At 41.0% G+C, this 17673-nt stretch overlaps 1 protein-coding gene across 1 annotated transcript in view; it reads left to right on the plus strand.

Annotated features, from left to right (window-relative positions):
* The window catches only part of KEL (Kell metallo-endopeptidase (Kell blood group)), a 184157-nt gene that overhangs the window by 149462 nt on the left and 17022 nt on the right, over positions 1–17673 (plus strand). The window contains 9 exon segments of the mRNA XM_081799953.1: positions 6892–6923; positions 7497–7616; positions 10152–13201; positions 14468–14540; positions 15143–15187; positions 15510–15544; positions 15547–15597; positions 15901–16048; positions 16349–16525. Of these exon segments, the coding sequence (XP_081656079.1) occupies positions 13034–13201; positions 14468–14540; positions 15143–15187; positions 15510–15544; positions 15547–15597; positions 15901–16048; positions 16349–16525 (697 nt within the window). The 5' untranslated portion in view covers positions 6892–6923; positions 7497–7616; positions 10152–13033.

The raw sequence follows: 17673 nt of genomic DNA on the forward strand, positions 1-17673 counted from the left end.
GTTGTTCTCTATAGTTAAGAGTCTGGTTTTTGGTTGGTCTCCTTTTTTTGGTTTGTCTCTTTTACCATATTGAGTGAAATCATATGGTATGTGTCTTTCTCTGACTGGCTTATTTTGCTTAGCATTATACTCTCTAGATCTATCCATGTTGTTGTAATAGGCAAGATTTCATTCTTTTTAATGGCTACATAATATTCCATTGGGTATATTTACCACATCTTTTTTTTTATCCAATCATCTACTGATGGACACTTGGGCTGCTACCATAGTTTCACTATTGTAAATAATGCTGCAATTAACATAGGGATGCATATATCCTTTCGAATTAGTGTTTTCATATTCTTTGGGTAAATGCCCGGTAGTGCAATTACTTGATCATATGGTAGTTCTATTTTTAAATTTTTGAGGAATTTCCACACTATTTTCCACAGTGGCTGCACCGGTTTGCATTCCCACCAACAGTGCACTTGGGTTCCTTTTTCTTCACATTCTCGCCAACACTTGTTGTTTCTTGTGTTTTTGATTATAGCCACTATGACAGGTGTGAGATGATATCTCATTGTGGTTTTGATTTACATTTCACTGATAATGAGTGATGATGTTCATGTGTCCCTTGGCCATCTGTATGTCTTCTTGGGAGAAACATCTCTTCAGATCTTCTGCCCATTTTAATTGGATTATTTGTTTTATTGGTGTTGAGTGGTAAAAATTCCTTGTTGTAAAAATGTTGTTATGGCCCTTGTCAGAGAAATTACTGCCTGTTCTCTCTTCTAGGATTATTATGGTTTCAGATCTCACACTTAAGTATTACTCCATTTTGAGTTTATTTTTGTGGATGGTGTAAGAAAGTGGTTCAATGTCATTGTTTTACATGTAGCTGTCCAGTTTTCCAACACCATTTGTTGAAGAGACTGTCTTTTTCCCATTGCATATTCTTGCTTCCTTTGTTGAAGATTAATTGACCATATAATCATGGGTTTATTTCTGTGCTTTCTATTATGTTCCATTGATCTATGTGTCTATTTTTGATTACTGTTTTGATTACTACAGCTTTGTAGTATAATTTGAAATCTGGAATTGTAATACCTCTAGCTTTATTTTTCTTTTTCAAGATTCCTTGGACTATTCGGGTCTTTTGTGGTTCCATACAAATTTTATAATTGTTTGATCTAGTTCTGGGAAAAATGTTGTTGGTATTTTGATAGGGATTGCATTAAATCTGTAGATTACTTTGGGTAGTATGGACATTTTAACAATATTTTTTCTCCCAATTCATGAGCATGGAATATCCCTCCATTTATTTGTGTTATCTTCAATTTCCTTCATTAAGGTTTTATAGTTTTGAGAGTATAGGTCTTTCACCTCCTTGGTTAAGTTTATTCCCAGGTATTTTATTCTTTTGCAATTGTAAATGAGATTGTTTTCTTAATTTCTCATTCTACTGCTTCATTATTAGTGTATAGAAATGTAATGATTTTCTGTACATTGGTTTTGTATCCTGCAACCTTACTGAATTCATTTATTGGTTCTAGTAGTTTTTCACTGGAGTCTTTAGGGTTTTCTATATACATCACATTATCTGCAAATAGTGAAAGTTTTACTTCCTTTTTACCAATCTGGATGCATTTTATTCCTTTTTCTTCTCTGATTGCTGTGGATAGAACTTGCAGTTCTATGTTGAATAAAAGTGGTGAGAGGGGCATCTCTCTTGTTCCTTATCACAGGGGAAAAGCTCTTAGTTTTTTACCATTGAATGTGATGTTAGCTTTGGGTTTTCATATATGGCCATTATTATGTTGAAGTATGTTCCCTCTAAACCTACTTTGTAGAAGGTTTTTATCATGAATGGATGTTGTACTTTGTCACATGCCTTTTCTGCATGTATTGAAAGATCATATGGTTTTTATCCTTTCTCTTATTGATATATCACATTGATTGATTTGCAAATATTGAACCATTGTTGCATCCTGGAAATAAATCCCACTTGATCATGGTGAATAATTTTTTTAATGTATTGTTGGATTCAGTTTGCTAATATTTTTTTGAATATTTTGCATCAGAGATAATTGGCCTGCACTTCTCTGTTTTTGGTAGTGTCTTTATCTGATTTTGGTATCAGGGTAATGTTGGCCTCATAGAATGAATTTGGAAGTTTTCCTTCCTCTTCTACTTTTTGGAATAGTTTGAGAAGAATAGGTGTTAACTCTTCTTTAAATGTTTGATAGAATTCCCCTGTGAAGCCATCTGGTTCTAGACTTTGGTTTGTTGGGAGTTTTTTGATTACTTATTCAATTCCATTGCTGGTAGTTGGTCTGTTCAAATTTTCTATTTCTTCCTGATTCAGTTTTGGGAAGTTATATGCTTCTAAGAATTCACCCATTTCTTCTAGGTTTTCCAGTTTGTTGGCATGTAATTTTTCATAATATTCTTCTACAATCCCTGTGTTGGTTGTCTTTCTCTTCTTTCATTTCTGATTTTGTTTATTTGAGTCCTTTCTCTCTCTCTCTCTTTTAATGAGTTTGGCTAAAGATTTATCAATTTTCTTGATCATTTCAAAGAACCAGCTCCTGATTTCATTGATCTGTTCTGTTGGGTTATTTTTTTTTAAGATTTTATTTATTTATTTGACAGAGAGAGACACAGTGAGAGAGGGAACACAAGCAGGGGGAGTGGGAGAGGGAGAAGCAGGCTTCCTGCATAGCAGGGAGCTCGATGCGGGGCTCGATCCAGGACCCTAGGATCATGACCTGAGCTGAAGGCAGACACTTAACGACTGAGCCACCCAGGTGTCCCCTGTTGGGTTATTTTGTTTTTGTTTTTGTTTGTTTTTAGTTTCTATTTCATTTATTTCTGCTCTAATCTTTATTATTTCCTTACTTCTATTGGTTTGGGGTTTTGTTTGTTCCTACCTCCTTTAGGTATAAGGTTAAGTTGTTTATTTGAGATTTTTCTTGTTTCTTTTTTTTTTTTTAAGATTTTATTTATTTATTTTGACAGAGAGAGAGACAGCAAGAGAGGGAACACAAGCAGGGGGAGTGGGAGAGGGAGAAGCAGGCTTCCGGATGAGCAGGGAGCCTGATGCGGGGCTCGATCCCAGGACCCTGGGATCATGACCTGAGCCGAAGGCAGATGCTCAACGACTGAGCCACCCAGGCGCCCCGAGATTTTTCTTGTTTCTTGAGGCAGGCCTATATTGTTAAAAAACTTCCCTCTTAGAACAGCTTTTGCTGCATCCCAAAGATTTGGGACTGTTATGTTTTTATTTTCATTTGTCTCCATGTATTTTTTTCTTTCCTCTTTGATTTCTTCATTGACCCATTCATTGTTTAATAGCATGTTATTTAAACTCCATGTATTTGTGGTCTTTCCAGACTTGTTTTTTTGTGGTTGATTTCTAGTTTCATAGCATTGTGGTTGGAAAAGACGCATGGTATGACTTAGTCTTTTTAAATTTGTTGAGACTTCTTTTGTTGTCTAACATGTGATCTATTCTGGAGAATGTTCCATGTGCACTTGAACATAATATGTTCTGAAAATAGAATGTTCTGAATATATCTGTTAGCTCCATTTGGTCCAATGTGTCATTCAAAGCCACTGTTTCTGATTGGCTGATCTATCCATTGATGTAAGTGGTGTATTAAAGTCCCCTACTATTATTATATTACTATTGATTACTTTATGTTTGTTATTAATTGCTTTATGTATTTGGATGCTCCCGTGTTAGGAGCATTAATATTTACAATTGTTGTATCTTCTTGTTGGATTGTTCTATTTATGATTATATAGTGTCCTTCTTTATCTCTCTTTATAGTTTTGTTTCAAAGTCTATTTTGTCTGATAAAAGTATTGCTACCCCAGCTTTCTTTTCACTTCCATTTGCATGATAAATGTTTCTCTATTCCTTTACTTTCAATGTGCATGTGTCTTTAAGTCTGAAATGAGTCTCTTGTATGCAGCATATAGATGGGTCTTATTATATTATCCATTCTGTCACCCTATATCTTTCGATTGCAGCATATAGTCCATTTACATTCAAAGCAATTACTGATGGGTATGTACTTACTGCCATTTTGTTCCTTGTGTTTTGGTGGTTTTTTGTTGTTTATCTCTGTTCTTTTCTTTCCTTGATCTTTTCTCTCAAGATTAGTTGGCTTTCTTTCATGATATATTTGGATTCCTTTCTCTTTATTTTTTGTATTTACAGGTTTTTGATTTGTGGTTACTATTAGGTTTGTATATAACACCTTCTGCATATGACAGTCTATATTAGTTTGATGGTCACTTAAGTTTGAACCCATTCTTTACTCCTCTCCCCTCAGTGTTTTAGGTATATCATGTTATACTTTTCATCCTTTTATTTTGTGAGTCCCCTGCCTGATTTTTACAGATCTAATTATTTTTACTGCTTTTGGGCTTCCTACTTTTCTTCCTTTTACTTTTGGTCTTTCCTTTCCACTCAAGGAGTCCTCTTTAACATTTCTTGTTAAAAGACTGGTTTAGTGGTCATGAATTCCTTTAATTTTCCTTTGTCTGGGAAATTCTTTATCTCTGCTTCTATTCTGAATGACAGTCTTGCTGGATAGAGTATTCTTGGGTATAGATTTTTTTCCTTTTAGTACTTTGAATATAGCATGCCACTTTCTTTGGGCCTCCAAAGTTTCTGCTGAAAAATCAGCTGATAGACTCACGGGGTTTCCCTTGTATGTAACTGTTTTTCTTTTCTCTTGCTGCTTTAAAATCCTTTCTTTATCACTACTTTTTGCCATTTTAATTACTATGCGTCTTGGTGTGGACCTCCTTGGGTTGATTTTGTTGGAGGCTTTCTGTGTCTCCTGGATCTGAATTTCTTGTTTCCTTCCCCAGATTTGGGAAGTTTTCAGGTATTACTTCTTCAAATAAATTTTCTGACCCCTGTTCTCTTTCTTCTCCTTCTGAGATCCCTATGATGTGAATGTTATTGTGCTTTATGGTTTTGTTGAGTTCCCTAAGTCTATTCTTATTTTGCACAATTTTTTTTTCTCTCACCTGCTCAGATTGATTATTTTCCATTACCCTGTCCTCCAGGTTACTGATTCGTTCTTCTGCTTCCTATAATCTACTATTTATTTCATTTAGAGTATACTTAATTTCACTTGTTATGGTCTTCATCTCTGATTTTTTTTCTCTTTGTTGAGGGTCTCACTGATGTCCTCCACTCTTTCCTTGAGTCCAGTGAATATCTTTCTGATCATTACTTTAAATTCTCTATCAGGCATATTACTTATCTCCATTTCACTTAGGTCTCTTGCTGTGATTTTTTCCTGTTCTTTCATTTGGGACATAGTCTTCTGTTTCCTCATTTTTTTTTCTAGTTCTCCATGTCTGTTCCTCTGTGTTAGGAAAATCAGTTACAATTCCTGCTTTTGAATGTAGTGGCCTTATGAAGAAGAGGTCCTGTAGTGTCCTGCAGTGCAATGTCCTCTGTTCTGTGGAACTTGGTGCTTCAGGGGTGTCTCCAGGTGTTGTATGTGCCCTGCTATTGTGGCTGAGCCACTTTTTACTTCAGTCCAGTCATCTGCAGTGGCTTTCTTTGCCTGTTGTGGACGGTGTTTGGTCCGTTTGGTGTTAGTTGGTCAGTCTGGGGCTGCCTTGGGCTTTATTCAGGCAATTTTAACAAATTGTTGGGAAATTTCATGAGAGAAATAAAAAAACATACTGTGTATAGTGGTCACCAAAAAAAACACAAATAAGCTATAAAGGTATTTTAAAAAATACCAACCACCAACCTAATAGAATTCTCCCAACACATTCTCTAATCATAACACATTTAAAGAAGAAATAATGAAAATATAATAAATTGCTTAATTTCTTGGGATATTAAAAATACTTTTTTAGGGGCACCTGGGTGGCTCGGTCAATTAAGTATCTGCCTTCAGCTCAGGTCAAGATCCCGGGCTCCTGGGATCGAGTCCTGAGTTAGGCTCCCTGCTCAGCAGGGAGTCTGCTTCTCCCCCTCCCTCTTCCTCTGCCCCTCCCCCCCACTTGTACTCTCTCTGTCTCTCTCAAATAAATAAATAAAATCTTTTTTAAAAATACTTTTTTATAAGTAAACATTGGCTTAGGAATAAAATTAAGAATGCAATAAAAATCTATTTTAAAGTAATAATAAACACAAGTCTGCATAGCAAAATGTGTTGAGATGTGGCCAAGACAGTGTTTAGAAGAAAATGTACTCATTTAAAGGTCTTTAATAAGAAGAAATAAAAAAAGAGATATTAATGAAAAAACTATTATACTGTAAAATTCTAGAACAAGACAAAGTATTAATCTAAAGCAAAATAGGAAAACAATATAAAAGAATAAATTAATAACATGGAAAATAACTGGTCTAAATCATACATAAAATTAAGAGCTGGTTATTGAAGAGAAGAAAATTGATAAACCTCTGATAAATATAATTTAATAGATGTAGAATAATTCTAGTACATAAGGAGATCTGAATGGATACCCATACATCTCCCATACATCTCTTGGATATCTGCAACATTTATCAATGAAAAAACAACAAAGTACAGACACACACACACACCTTAACATTCCCCAAATCAGTCTTTTTCCTGGCTTCTTCTCTTTCTGTCCATCAAATGTTGGAAAGGCCTATGTTCTGATCTCTTAGATTCATCCCTACATGATCTCCTCTTGTCCCTTGGCTTTAAAGATAATCTACTTAAATTCAAACGTCCAATTTGTTATGTCTATCTTTGACATTTCTGTTGATCTCTAGATGTTTATATTTAATTTCTTACTCAACACCTCTACTTCAATGTCTAAAAAGCATCCTTCAATTTAAACACCTAAAGCAGAGTTCTCTACATGTACCCACTCATCCTCACTCAATTTTCTTTCCCTTAGGAAATGTCATCAGAATTCATAGAGCTCTACAGGTATCAAATCTAGGTATTATGCTTGCTACCTCTCTCTCATCTCATCTCATCTCATCTCATCTCATCTCATCTCACATGGAATCCATCAACTGGTTCTATTGGCACTATCTTTGAATATATCTAGAATTCTACTGCTTCTTACCACCTCCATTGCTATTGCTTTAACTCATATGTTCATTTCTTGCCTGGATTTTGCAATGATTCCAATAGCCTCCTAACCAGCCTTTCTGCTTTTTTCAACACCACCTCCCCAGGTGATTGGCTAATACTTTAAAAATTGTCCAATGACTTCCCATCACACATAAAGGAAAGTTCAGTCTTACTTCCCATCACTTGGCTGACTCCTTCACTCCTTTGACACAAATACCAGATCACATTATCAAAAATGGTGCTGCATTACCACTGCCCTCCATCTCTCCCCTCTCCCCCCATTTCTGCTTTATTTTTTCTCACCACCTAAAATTGCAGTATTTATTTGTATACTTGTTTTGTCTGTCTATCTCTCCTTCTGGATGCCAGAACACTTCATATACCCTGTCCTGTCCCACCTCTATTACTTTTTTCTTTTTTTAGATCTACTCAGAAACTGAAAAAATATCTAAGCAAGAAGGTGAAGTGGATGGAGGCCTGGAGAAGATGGTGCATTCTTGGAGGCTGTGGAAGCTCCCATGTGTCATGCATGGTCAGAGGCAGGTACAATGAGCACGGTAGTTTCAACACATGCTGGGAATTAGAGTTTTCACACAAAATGGAGAAGCTATGACCTCAATAGAGAACAGCTGTACTGATTAATGCCTACTAGAAATATAGAAAAGGTTTAAGAGTACTACCTGCCATCTATAAATAGGAGAATGGGAGTTGAAGTGAGCTTCACTCAGACTATCTTTCTAATCCTGGGGTGGAGCCAGAATGGATTCTTTATTTTTCAAGTGAGTTTCAATATATAAACAAAGCATGCTAGCTTTCATCCACCTCTCAGGGGAGAATCTTAAATTAAAGAAAGAATTAAAGAGTTATCTTATGGCTTCTCCAGGTACAGTGAGCATGGAATTCCTGCGAGAGAAGTTGGGCAGTCTCTTGACAGTCTTTGAGCCCTCAAGGGAATTTGCTGCCCCCAGGTTCATTTGGGGGAGGAACAGCACTCAGTAAGCTCAGGAGTAGTAGCCTGGACAAGGGTGCTTGTCCTGTAGTTTCAGACATTCACAATTAGTCAGCCTCCGGATCATCTCTTTTTTTGGAGAACCACAAGTGTGATTCTGATCCTTCTTAAGAGTGGTTAGGCATTCCAGGATCAAATAACCCACCAGTCTTTTAAACATAGATAGTACAAATCCAATAACATCCTTACATTTCAAACATAACATTGGCATCAAAACTCAAGCTGCTGTACTAAAATCAAGTGACATCTGCCAGTTCTATATTTATGGACCACAGGTATTAGAAAATGTACAAGACAATCTGGAAAGCACTGTAAAAAAAAAAAATCATTTCAAAATAGGATTTCCTTGGGAAACTCCAGTCCTCAAAAGAGAATTGTCCTGGAGAGAATTGCCCTTACCAAGATAGCTACACAAGTAGATCTAGAGCAGGGATAGAGGGAAAATACACATTTTTCTTAAATCTGGAAATCTCATCTTGTTTATGAAGAGAAAACAACTGGGGACTAGACTTCAGAGAATCTGATTTTAGGAACCAAATGATGGGATGAGGACAGAGTTTCTCTCTCTCCATTGTTAACTCCATCTCCTGAATATAAGCTCTACTTCCAAACAGGCTTCCAGCAGATCTGGGGCTAAATCTTTCTCCTTTATACTAGTCAAACCTGGATTGGGGTGGGGGTGGGAGCTTCTCTTCTCCTAACACACAGGAGTCTTGGACTTTTTTAAAACCAGACCAATGTAGATCATGTGCCCACTCTTGAACCAATCACTGTGGCCAGGAGGATGCCAGGCACTGATTGATTATAACTGAGCTAATTGCATTGGTGAGGCAGGGGAGGGTGGGGGTGTGAAATGACTCTGATTGCCTTAGGTCAAATGGGGCCTGCCCCAAGTATGGTGGTGGAGTCAATCCACCTAAACCACATTTCCAATGGGGTTTGAGTGGAAATGGCTATTGGGGAGTTCACTGGAGTTATTACTCGGTCCTGGATTTCAAATGATTTTTGTTTTCTTTTTTGTGTTTTTGTTTGTTTTTTTGTTTTGATTTTCAAATTTGCTATAAAGGAACGTGTTTTTTATAATAAAAAAGAAAATGGAGTGCAAAATAAAATAAAACTAGAAGCAAAAAGAACATATAGCAATGGAAAAATGTTAAAACTAATTTTAAAATGTTAGGCACAGTTAATACAATAAAAAAGATAAGTGAAATTTATGACTTTTTAATAAAAATACAATATTCAACATTGGATCAAGAAATAGAAAATCACAAGAACTGAGGGGGGAATGGGTAAGTTATCAAAGAGGCATACTTCTTTCCTCTACCTACCCTATTCATCAGAATTTTAAATGTCTCTCTTTTTTTTTAAGACTTTATTTACTTTAGAGAGAGAGAGCAAGAGTGTGTGCGTGCGAGTGGGGGAAAGGGCAGAGGTATAGGGAGAGAGAGGCTCCCAAGTGGGCTTGTGCTGAGCAGGAGCCCAGGCGGGGCTCAATCTTATGACCTGAGATCATGACCACAGGGGACACCAAGAGTCAGAAGCTTAACTAACTGAACCTAGGGTGCCTGGGTGGCTTAGTCGGTTAAGCATCTGGCTCTTGATTTCAACTCAGGTCATGGTCTCAGGGTCATGAGATTGAGCCCTTCCTGGTCTCTGTGCTCAGCAGGAGCCTAGCCTGCTTGGGATTCCCTCTCTCCCTCTGCTCCCCCTACCTCTAAAAAAAAAAAAAAAAATGTTTCTTTAAATTTTCAAAAAGTAAATGATCTCTTGTTTGCAAAATATGACATTATACTTATGGTGGATATTTGTCATGTTCGTGGCTGACAAAGATCTTTTCAACACCTTTCTAGAATTGGGGAATCTACCATTTTATAAATTCCCCTTCTCCAGGCTAGAAGCCAGGAGGTGCTCTCCAAGACTCTCCTGTAGTTAGGCACAGGCTATGATCTAGGTTTTACCAATCAGAGACACCTGCACCAGACATCACTTGCAAAATGAAAAATAGTAGAAATAGTGTGGATCAACCTGGGGCAAATGTAGTGCCAGAGCTTCTGTTGTCTGTTTGCCAGCATCGCCAATAGGAGCCACAGGGTCTGCACAGCGGTGGTTGCAGGAGAGGTACGTTGGCCAGAGCATGGTGTGGTTCTGTTTTGTTTTGTTTTGTTTCTGCATTGCCTTTGATTCTGTCTCTCTGCCCATCCCATCGAAATTTGTGAAATTCCAAATATCATTGAATAGATTTCTTACTGAGTAAATTATACAGAATAGATTCTGTTGCTTGCAATAAAGAATTAGACTAATACATTAACCAGTTCATTCTATGGGACAATTATAGAACCTATCTTGTAACTTAACAATCATTTTTAAATTATTTTTTTTATTTTGAGATACTTGAAGGTTCACAGGCAGTTGTAAGGAATAATATGAGAGACCCATGTGCCCTTTACTCAGTTTCCCCCAATGGTAACATCTTATAAAACTGTAGTACAATTTCACAACCAGGATATTTTTTGGTAATATTTATTTATTTAAGTGATCTCTACACCCAACATGGGGCTCAAACTCATGACCTCAAGATCAAGAGTGACACTCTTCCAACTGAGCCAGCCAGGTGCCCCACAACCAAGATATTGACATTAATATGGCATTGATACAATTAACATCCAGAACATTTCCACCACAAGAATCCTTCATGTTTCCCTTTTATAACCATGCCAACTTCCATCCTATTTCTACCCCTGCTTATCCCCTGGCAACCACTAATTTGTTCTCCATTTCTATAATTTTGGCATGTAAACTTTGTTATATAAATGGAATCATTAAGTATGTAATCTTTTGGGATTGGCTTTTTTTCACGCAGCATATGATTCATCCAGGTTGTCACATGTATTGTTACTTTGTTTCTTTTTATTGCTGAGTAATATTCCATGGTATGGGTTACCATGGTTTAACTATCCACCCACTGAAGGATATCTGAGTTGTTTCCAGTTTGTTTATTATGAGTAAAGCTGCTGCAGATATTTGTGTACGGTTTTATGTGAACATAACTCTTTATTTCTTTGGGTTACATGCTCAGGAGTACAGTTGATGGATAATACAGTAGTAGCTTATTTAGTTTTTAAGAAACTGCCAATTAGTTTTCCAGAATGGTTGTACCATTTTACATTCCCACAAACAAGGTACGAGTGATCCAGTTTCTCTGCGTACTCCCTAGCACTTGGTTGCCAATATTTATTTTACGCATTCTGATACATAGTAGTGATATCTCATTAAAGTTTTAATTTGCATTTGTTTAATGGCTAATGATGTTGAACATTTTTCAGTGTGCTTATTTGCCAGCTATATATCCATTTTAGAAATACCTCTTAACGTCTACCCCCATATTCTAATTGGATTGTTTGTCTTTTTAATATGGAGTTTTGAGAGGTTTTTAAAAATATATGTTTTAGATACTAGTCCTTTGTTGGATATATAGTTTGCAAATATATTTTTTTCCAGTGTGTAGTCTGGCTTTTCATTCTCTTAACATGGCTTGTTGCACAGTGAAAAATTTTAATTTTGATGAAATCCAATTTGTTAATTCTTTCTTTTAATGATTTTGCTTTTGGTCCAAAGTCCTGAGAACAAGGAGCACCAATGTCCAAGGGCATGAGAAGATGGATGTCCCAGCTCAAGCAAAGGCAGCAAATTTGTTCTTCCCCTATCTTTTTGTTCTATTTGGGCATGTGGCAGATTGCATGATGTCCACCCATCCTTGGTAAGGGTGATCTTCCCCAGCCCTCCCCACAAGCTTCATTGAGATATAATTGACATACAACATTGTGTAAGTTTAAGGTATGTAATGTGATGATTTGCTACACATATATAAAGAAGGGAGTGGTGGCATGGAAAAATACTACAAAATAAAGGACAAAGATCTTCCTTTTGAGACGCTGTTGACACGTACACATTTCAAACTTCAGTCTCTGGGGCATTACATTACCCTCAAGCTTTTGCCATGTTCAACACCAACCCAACTATTATCTTTTAAATATATATGTATATTTTATTAATCTGATAACCTAATTCAATAGGCATTATGTATTCTAGTCTTGTATCTATAAAAGAGAAAGTATATATGGAAATTAAAATATTAAAAGCAGTCCATCTAGACTTGTCACTAAAATTGTTTCAAAAACCATACATTTTTCTTTCCCAAAGGTGATCCCTAACTCTCAATATGGCTCCCTTTGAAAAAGCAATTAGAATGTCCTCAACCCTGACCCAGTGATCTGTTTCTTCCTCCTCTGGTCAGCCTCCCCAGCATTGCCTGTGACATCAAGGCTTACTCGGGTTCACTTGGATGGGATTTAGTGCTCCTTAGGAAGAACTTTCTTAGTTGTTATCACTGAAATCAAGTGATCTGAGAGGTAAATTGTCACTGATGTACATACCTGAGAGTGCTATGATATGTAGGTAAATGTCCCATCCTTAATTTTGATGCTTTTAGCACTGTCGATGAGAGCTGGTTATGGACAACAATAAAGACATGATCTTCAAAAGGCGAAATGGATGTTTGAGAGTCTGGAGAATAACAGCCCCCAAGGCAGTCATAACAAGGTCAAGCCATGAAGAATAGGTGGAAGAGTTTAGACAGAAGAAGATTCTGTTGAGGAAGAAACTTCCCAAAATAGAAACTCAATGACTGAGGGCTTCAATAGTGAAGGTTTTGCTTCAGTCCCGGCTCTGCTGAGTGTTGATTTGATAACTTGGGGCAAGTGTACTGTACTTCCATGTATCCCAGTCTTCTCATCTGTAGAATGGGGAAAATAGCTCTCATCTCCCTCACAGAATTGAAGACTGAATGGAAAACATGTACGGGAGCAAAGCATTTATTGGAGTCCCTGGCACATAGACAGTGCTCAGTAAAAAGTAGATACTATTGTTATTATTATTATTATTTGGTATTACTATGGCATCAAACAAAAGATCCTGGAATTCGAATAGACCGCACCGAACACTGAGAGCTACCAGGAGGCAGTGTCTGCCAAGACGTGCCTGCTCCGAGAGCCTGTGGTTGCTAGCCTTGCTAGCCGGGGCTCTCTGGATGCCTACAGCCAGTTGTGCGGCTGCACTGGAGGTGTGTGGGGTGCCGGGGCCTGGCGGTGGTGGTGGTGGTGATGACTCACTACACAGTAGGACGTGGGAGATAAGGGGGTTATGCTCCTGAGGCAGCTCCCAGAACAGAGGCGACTTTGCCTCCAGGAGGCAGCAGGGTGGGGGGGGCGGGCTGGCAACCCTGTTGCCATATCTCCATGGTTGGCTCAGCTTCTCTAGGAGAGACACTAAGCCCAGGCCACAATGGCTGTTCACAGGGCTCATGGAACACAGCACACCTGTGTCTCAACCATCTCTTATCTAATCTGATTGTCCCTACTACCATTTTCCTAGAGAAACATCAGCCCAGAGGGCTTGACTGGGTAGGAAAGGCATGGGGAGGGGAATAGGTGTGAGGGAAGCTAGAAGTTCAGGGTTGATTATCTGGGGAAGGGGAGATCAAAGAGAAGGTACAATTGATTTGCATCCAAACAGACCGAAAACCTCTAAAATCCCAAGTCATCATTTTGGTCTCAAGATGATGCCTACAGCAGCCCTTAACCACAATTCCACTTTCTACCACCAGCATCGCCACTTTCTTGGTCATCCAGAAAAAAATTATGAAGCCCATCTGTGACTGTTACACTCACTCCCTCTTCCCCGACTCCATCAGCTTCCATGACTTTATTCCCTCCCATAAAGTTTTTCTGTCCATGTATTTACATCCCCTCCACTGTCAACCTGGGCCAAGCCTTCACTTCATTATTCCTGTACCACCCAAGTACCAGTGCGTCTCTCATCTTATCAATCCAGATCCCCAGTACCACCCCAGCTTTACATGGCTACTATTTTCATCACATTAAACTCTTCCTCAGAAGACTTCAATCTCTCCTTTTGTGATGCCCAAAGCCCTGACTTTTCTTCATGACTTTCCTGATACTCTATAATATGGCCTCCATAGGCATGTTAACAAGCTTTGTTCTAGTTCACTAACCATCGACGGGGAGCCTTACCTCCATCCCAACAAATGCACCATAGCGCAGCACTGATGTGGGCAGGAAATACTGCTGAGGTACCATTAGTGCGACTATCCTGTTTTGCCTGGGATGGGAAAACAAGGGACAGAGGTGAAATACCTTCTCTCAGAAATGTGCTCACTGCGACTGCAGGGGAGACCTCATTATGATGTGGGAAAGAGAGTTTCTGGCTTGGAATGCAATTAATTCCTACAAATCTTTATAAAGCAACTTAGGTCAATAGGAAGGAAAAAGGGACACCATCCCTGCCACTAAAGATTTGCAATCACTAGGGAGATGAAGATGCATCTGTGTGGAAGAGAACACAGAATGAAAGACTCAGTAATGCCTCATTCTTCCTAGAAGGTATGAGACCCTGTAAGGTGGGCAAGGCAAATATTAGACTCATTTTCTAGATTATAAAACTTTCTCAACTGCTTGAGAACTTTAGTGGCTTGTGTATTGTCACAGGGCTAATAATTAGCAGGTCAGGGTCTCCTGGCTGTGCACTGCTTTGCCTGCAAACGGTAGAATTATGACATACCCTGAGAGCCATCAAGCATTCCCAGGAGCTGTGAGAGCTCCTGCTAAGGTGGCATTTACCTGAGAATTGAAGGACCCGGGAGCTTTCAATCATAGGAGAAAGGAGTAGAGAAAGAATATTCCAGAAATAAAGAAACTCCTTGAGCAAAGGCACAGAGCAGGACAAGAGGAGCCACCCAAGAGCAAGATTGCTTGAGTAGTGAAGACTCCCTCCCTTCTCCTCCCCTGAGAAGCTGAGATAAACGAGGAGGAGAGGTCTGGGTGTCTCCAGACTGATAAACAGACTCCACCCAGAGGCCAATAGCATGGGTATGGGGACAGGAGCGTCGTGTGGCAGAAGTGCCCCTTCTCCAGGACAAATGAACTGGGGTTGGGGTAGGAGGGAGGCCATTTCCTGAACCCCTGTTTTCATACTCAACACCTAGGGCAGAACCAGGAAGCTTCTGGAAGCCAGGAAGGACTGACAGACGGCAAGTCCCCTGGAGAAAACTGTTCCCTTCTGGGGTCAGATGGCTAGGGTGGGGGTGGATGGCCCTGTGTGCGAGTGCTGTGCCCCCCCAGTAGAGAGGGGGGAGTGTGAGGCTTGGAGAGCAGAAATGGGAAAGGTGAGGGAGGTATCCAGAGAGGGAGGAAAATAGGGGCGAATCCAGGGGAGGGGCCGTTCTGAAGCCCGTCTGGGAACACGGCCCTGGATGATAGCGCTTGTGTGACAGGAAGCGTCAAAACGACCTGATATAACTCTTTAATGCACCCCCTTCCTGAACCAGCTTCTCTCCCCTCCCTCCTCCTCAGTTCAGGAGGGTGGAGACCAGAGTGAGGAAGAACCCGGGCTGGGGGAATGAGCCGGGCAGGTGGAATGAGACCTCCCTGGAACCAGGAGGTAAGTGCCGTCCTTGATGCTTGTGGGGCAGATGGATGACGTCCCTTCCAGCTCTAACATCCCACAAACTCTCACCCCTCACGGCCCACTTGGTCCTTGCCCATAACAGGCGGCGTTTCTTGTTTGCACATCTCTCACGGGGCCAAATAGGGCTGGGTTTGGGGAGAATGAGGAGAACTATCTCTCTACAAAGGGGCCCTGGCACTAACTTTTTCTTTCTCTCTCCTCTCCCCTTTCTCTTCCTCACCCCTCTCTCCCCATCCCCTCCATCTTGTGGTTTTCACTTCCTGGTTCCCTGCACAGAGATCTCCAGAAGAAAGGCTGCCCACTGCCACTGAACCTGGCGGACAGTGGTCCATGGTCAGGCGGGTGCTAACGGCTGGCCTGCTTTTCAGTGTGCTCCTTGGTTTCTCTGTGCTTTTGGTCTACATCTTCCGGAGCTGTGGCCCTAGTAAGCAAGATCCTGGAATCCCCCAACCTAGTCAGCCCTTCCTCATTAAGGGCAGCATCTGCCTGCCCATCATCCTGAGGCTTTGTGCCCACGGACTTATTCACCACTCGTCCTGCCTGACCCTCACCTCCCTCCCTACTTCCCCACTTCTTCCTCCCCATCCTGCTCCTGGTCCTGTCCTTCTCACAGGGTCCCTCTCCCCTTTCTTCACCAGGCCTTCCTTTGCCTAGCCCCTTGGGGGAGCCCTGTCCCTTTCTCTCTCCCTCTCTCCCTCTCCCAGTTCTGAGCTTTTCCCCACAGGCCCCTGTAAGACTCCTGTGTGTTGGGATCTCCTGGCTCGTTACCTGGCCTCTGGAAACACCAGTGTGGCCCCCTGCACCGATTTCTTCAGTTTTGCCTGCGGACAGGCCAAAGGGACCGATTATTCTTTCCAGGCTCTTGCCGAGGAGAACAAGAGCCGACTTCGGAGAATCCTGGGTGAGGCACTCTGGGCAAGTGGGTGGCTCTGAGCCTAGAACTATCTTGCTGTCCCAAACCTGTGTGCTTGTGGGACAGCTGGTTTGCTTCTCCGTCACCGCAGCTTGCACCTCAGTACCTCCCCCCTTCTCTTCTGGTCCCTCTCGTCATCTTTCCTTTCCTGCTTGCCCAGGACTATGAGTTCTCTTCAAGCTCTCCCCTTCTTTGTTACTGCCCCTAAATGTTCTTTTTCTCTCCCGTGCCTGGGACCTTCCCCACCCATGTCCCCTCAACACCTGCTGCACATAAGCTCATGTGTCCATCACTCTCAGCCTCCAGCCCCCTACTCTGCTTGTCTTCTAGCGCCCCACCAGTGGTCAATGTCATCCTCTCCTTCCCGGCAGTTCCCGGCCCCCTCTCACCATTATCTCCTGTTCTCCATGGAAACCTTGGACCTTGGTGTGAAAGCTCGACTGGCAAACGGGGATACTGGGGCTGGCTGGTTGGGATGATGTGGCCAGTGGGGTGAGAAGTTGGGGGGGTATCTGGCTGTGTGCCAGGGAATGGATCCAGACAGGAGCAGAGGGTGTTCTGGCAGAGGAGAAGGCCCACCTAAAGCCCCGGGGGTACAGAAGAGGCTATGCGTGGAGAAGACAAAAGAACTGACAGGAGAAGTCTGGGGGAGGAGCTGCGGCTGTCTAGGAGGTTGGAAGTGGGTCCCAGGAAGTCGGAGGATGGTGGTGAGGATGGGGGAATAAGATGGGGTACGATAGGCATGCATTTCCAGTGTCAGGAAGCCGAGGGAGCTGAGGGAGCGTGTCGCGGTATCCGCTGGAATTTGGGACACATGAATGTATCCCTCTGCCCTCCTATGGATGGAGAAAGAATGGAGGCAGGCCTTCCCTTGGTAGTGGGGCCATGCTTCCAGTTAAGGCCCAGAGATGAAAATGTATGCTCAGGACGAATGCTGTTGCCCATGAGAGAGTGAAGGGTGTAGGGGGCTGAGGGACAGATGGTGGGTATTACAGGGTGGCTGATTCCAGAACATTCGCCTTCAGGTTATTGCCATGTGTTTGCTTGTTTCCTGGGGTCCCGAGAGAGGGTCTGGACCCTGTTTCTTCTCCTTGCTAAGCCTTTCCGGATGAGTTTTCCTCCCTCCAATCCCTCAA

The sequence above is a fragment of the Leptonychotes weddellii genome, chromosome 12 (assembly GCF_054177405.1).
Source record: "Leptonychotes weddellii isolate Sample4059 chromosome 12, ASM5417740v2, whole genome shotgun sequence".
Lineage (NCBI taxonomy): Eukaryota > Metazoa > Chordata > Mammalia > Carnivora > Phocidae > Leptonychotes > Leptonychotes weddellii.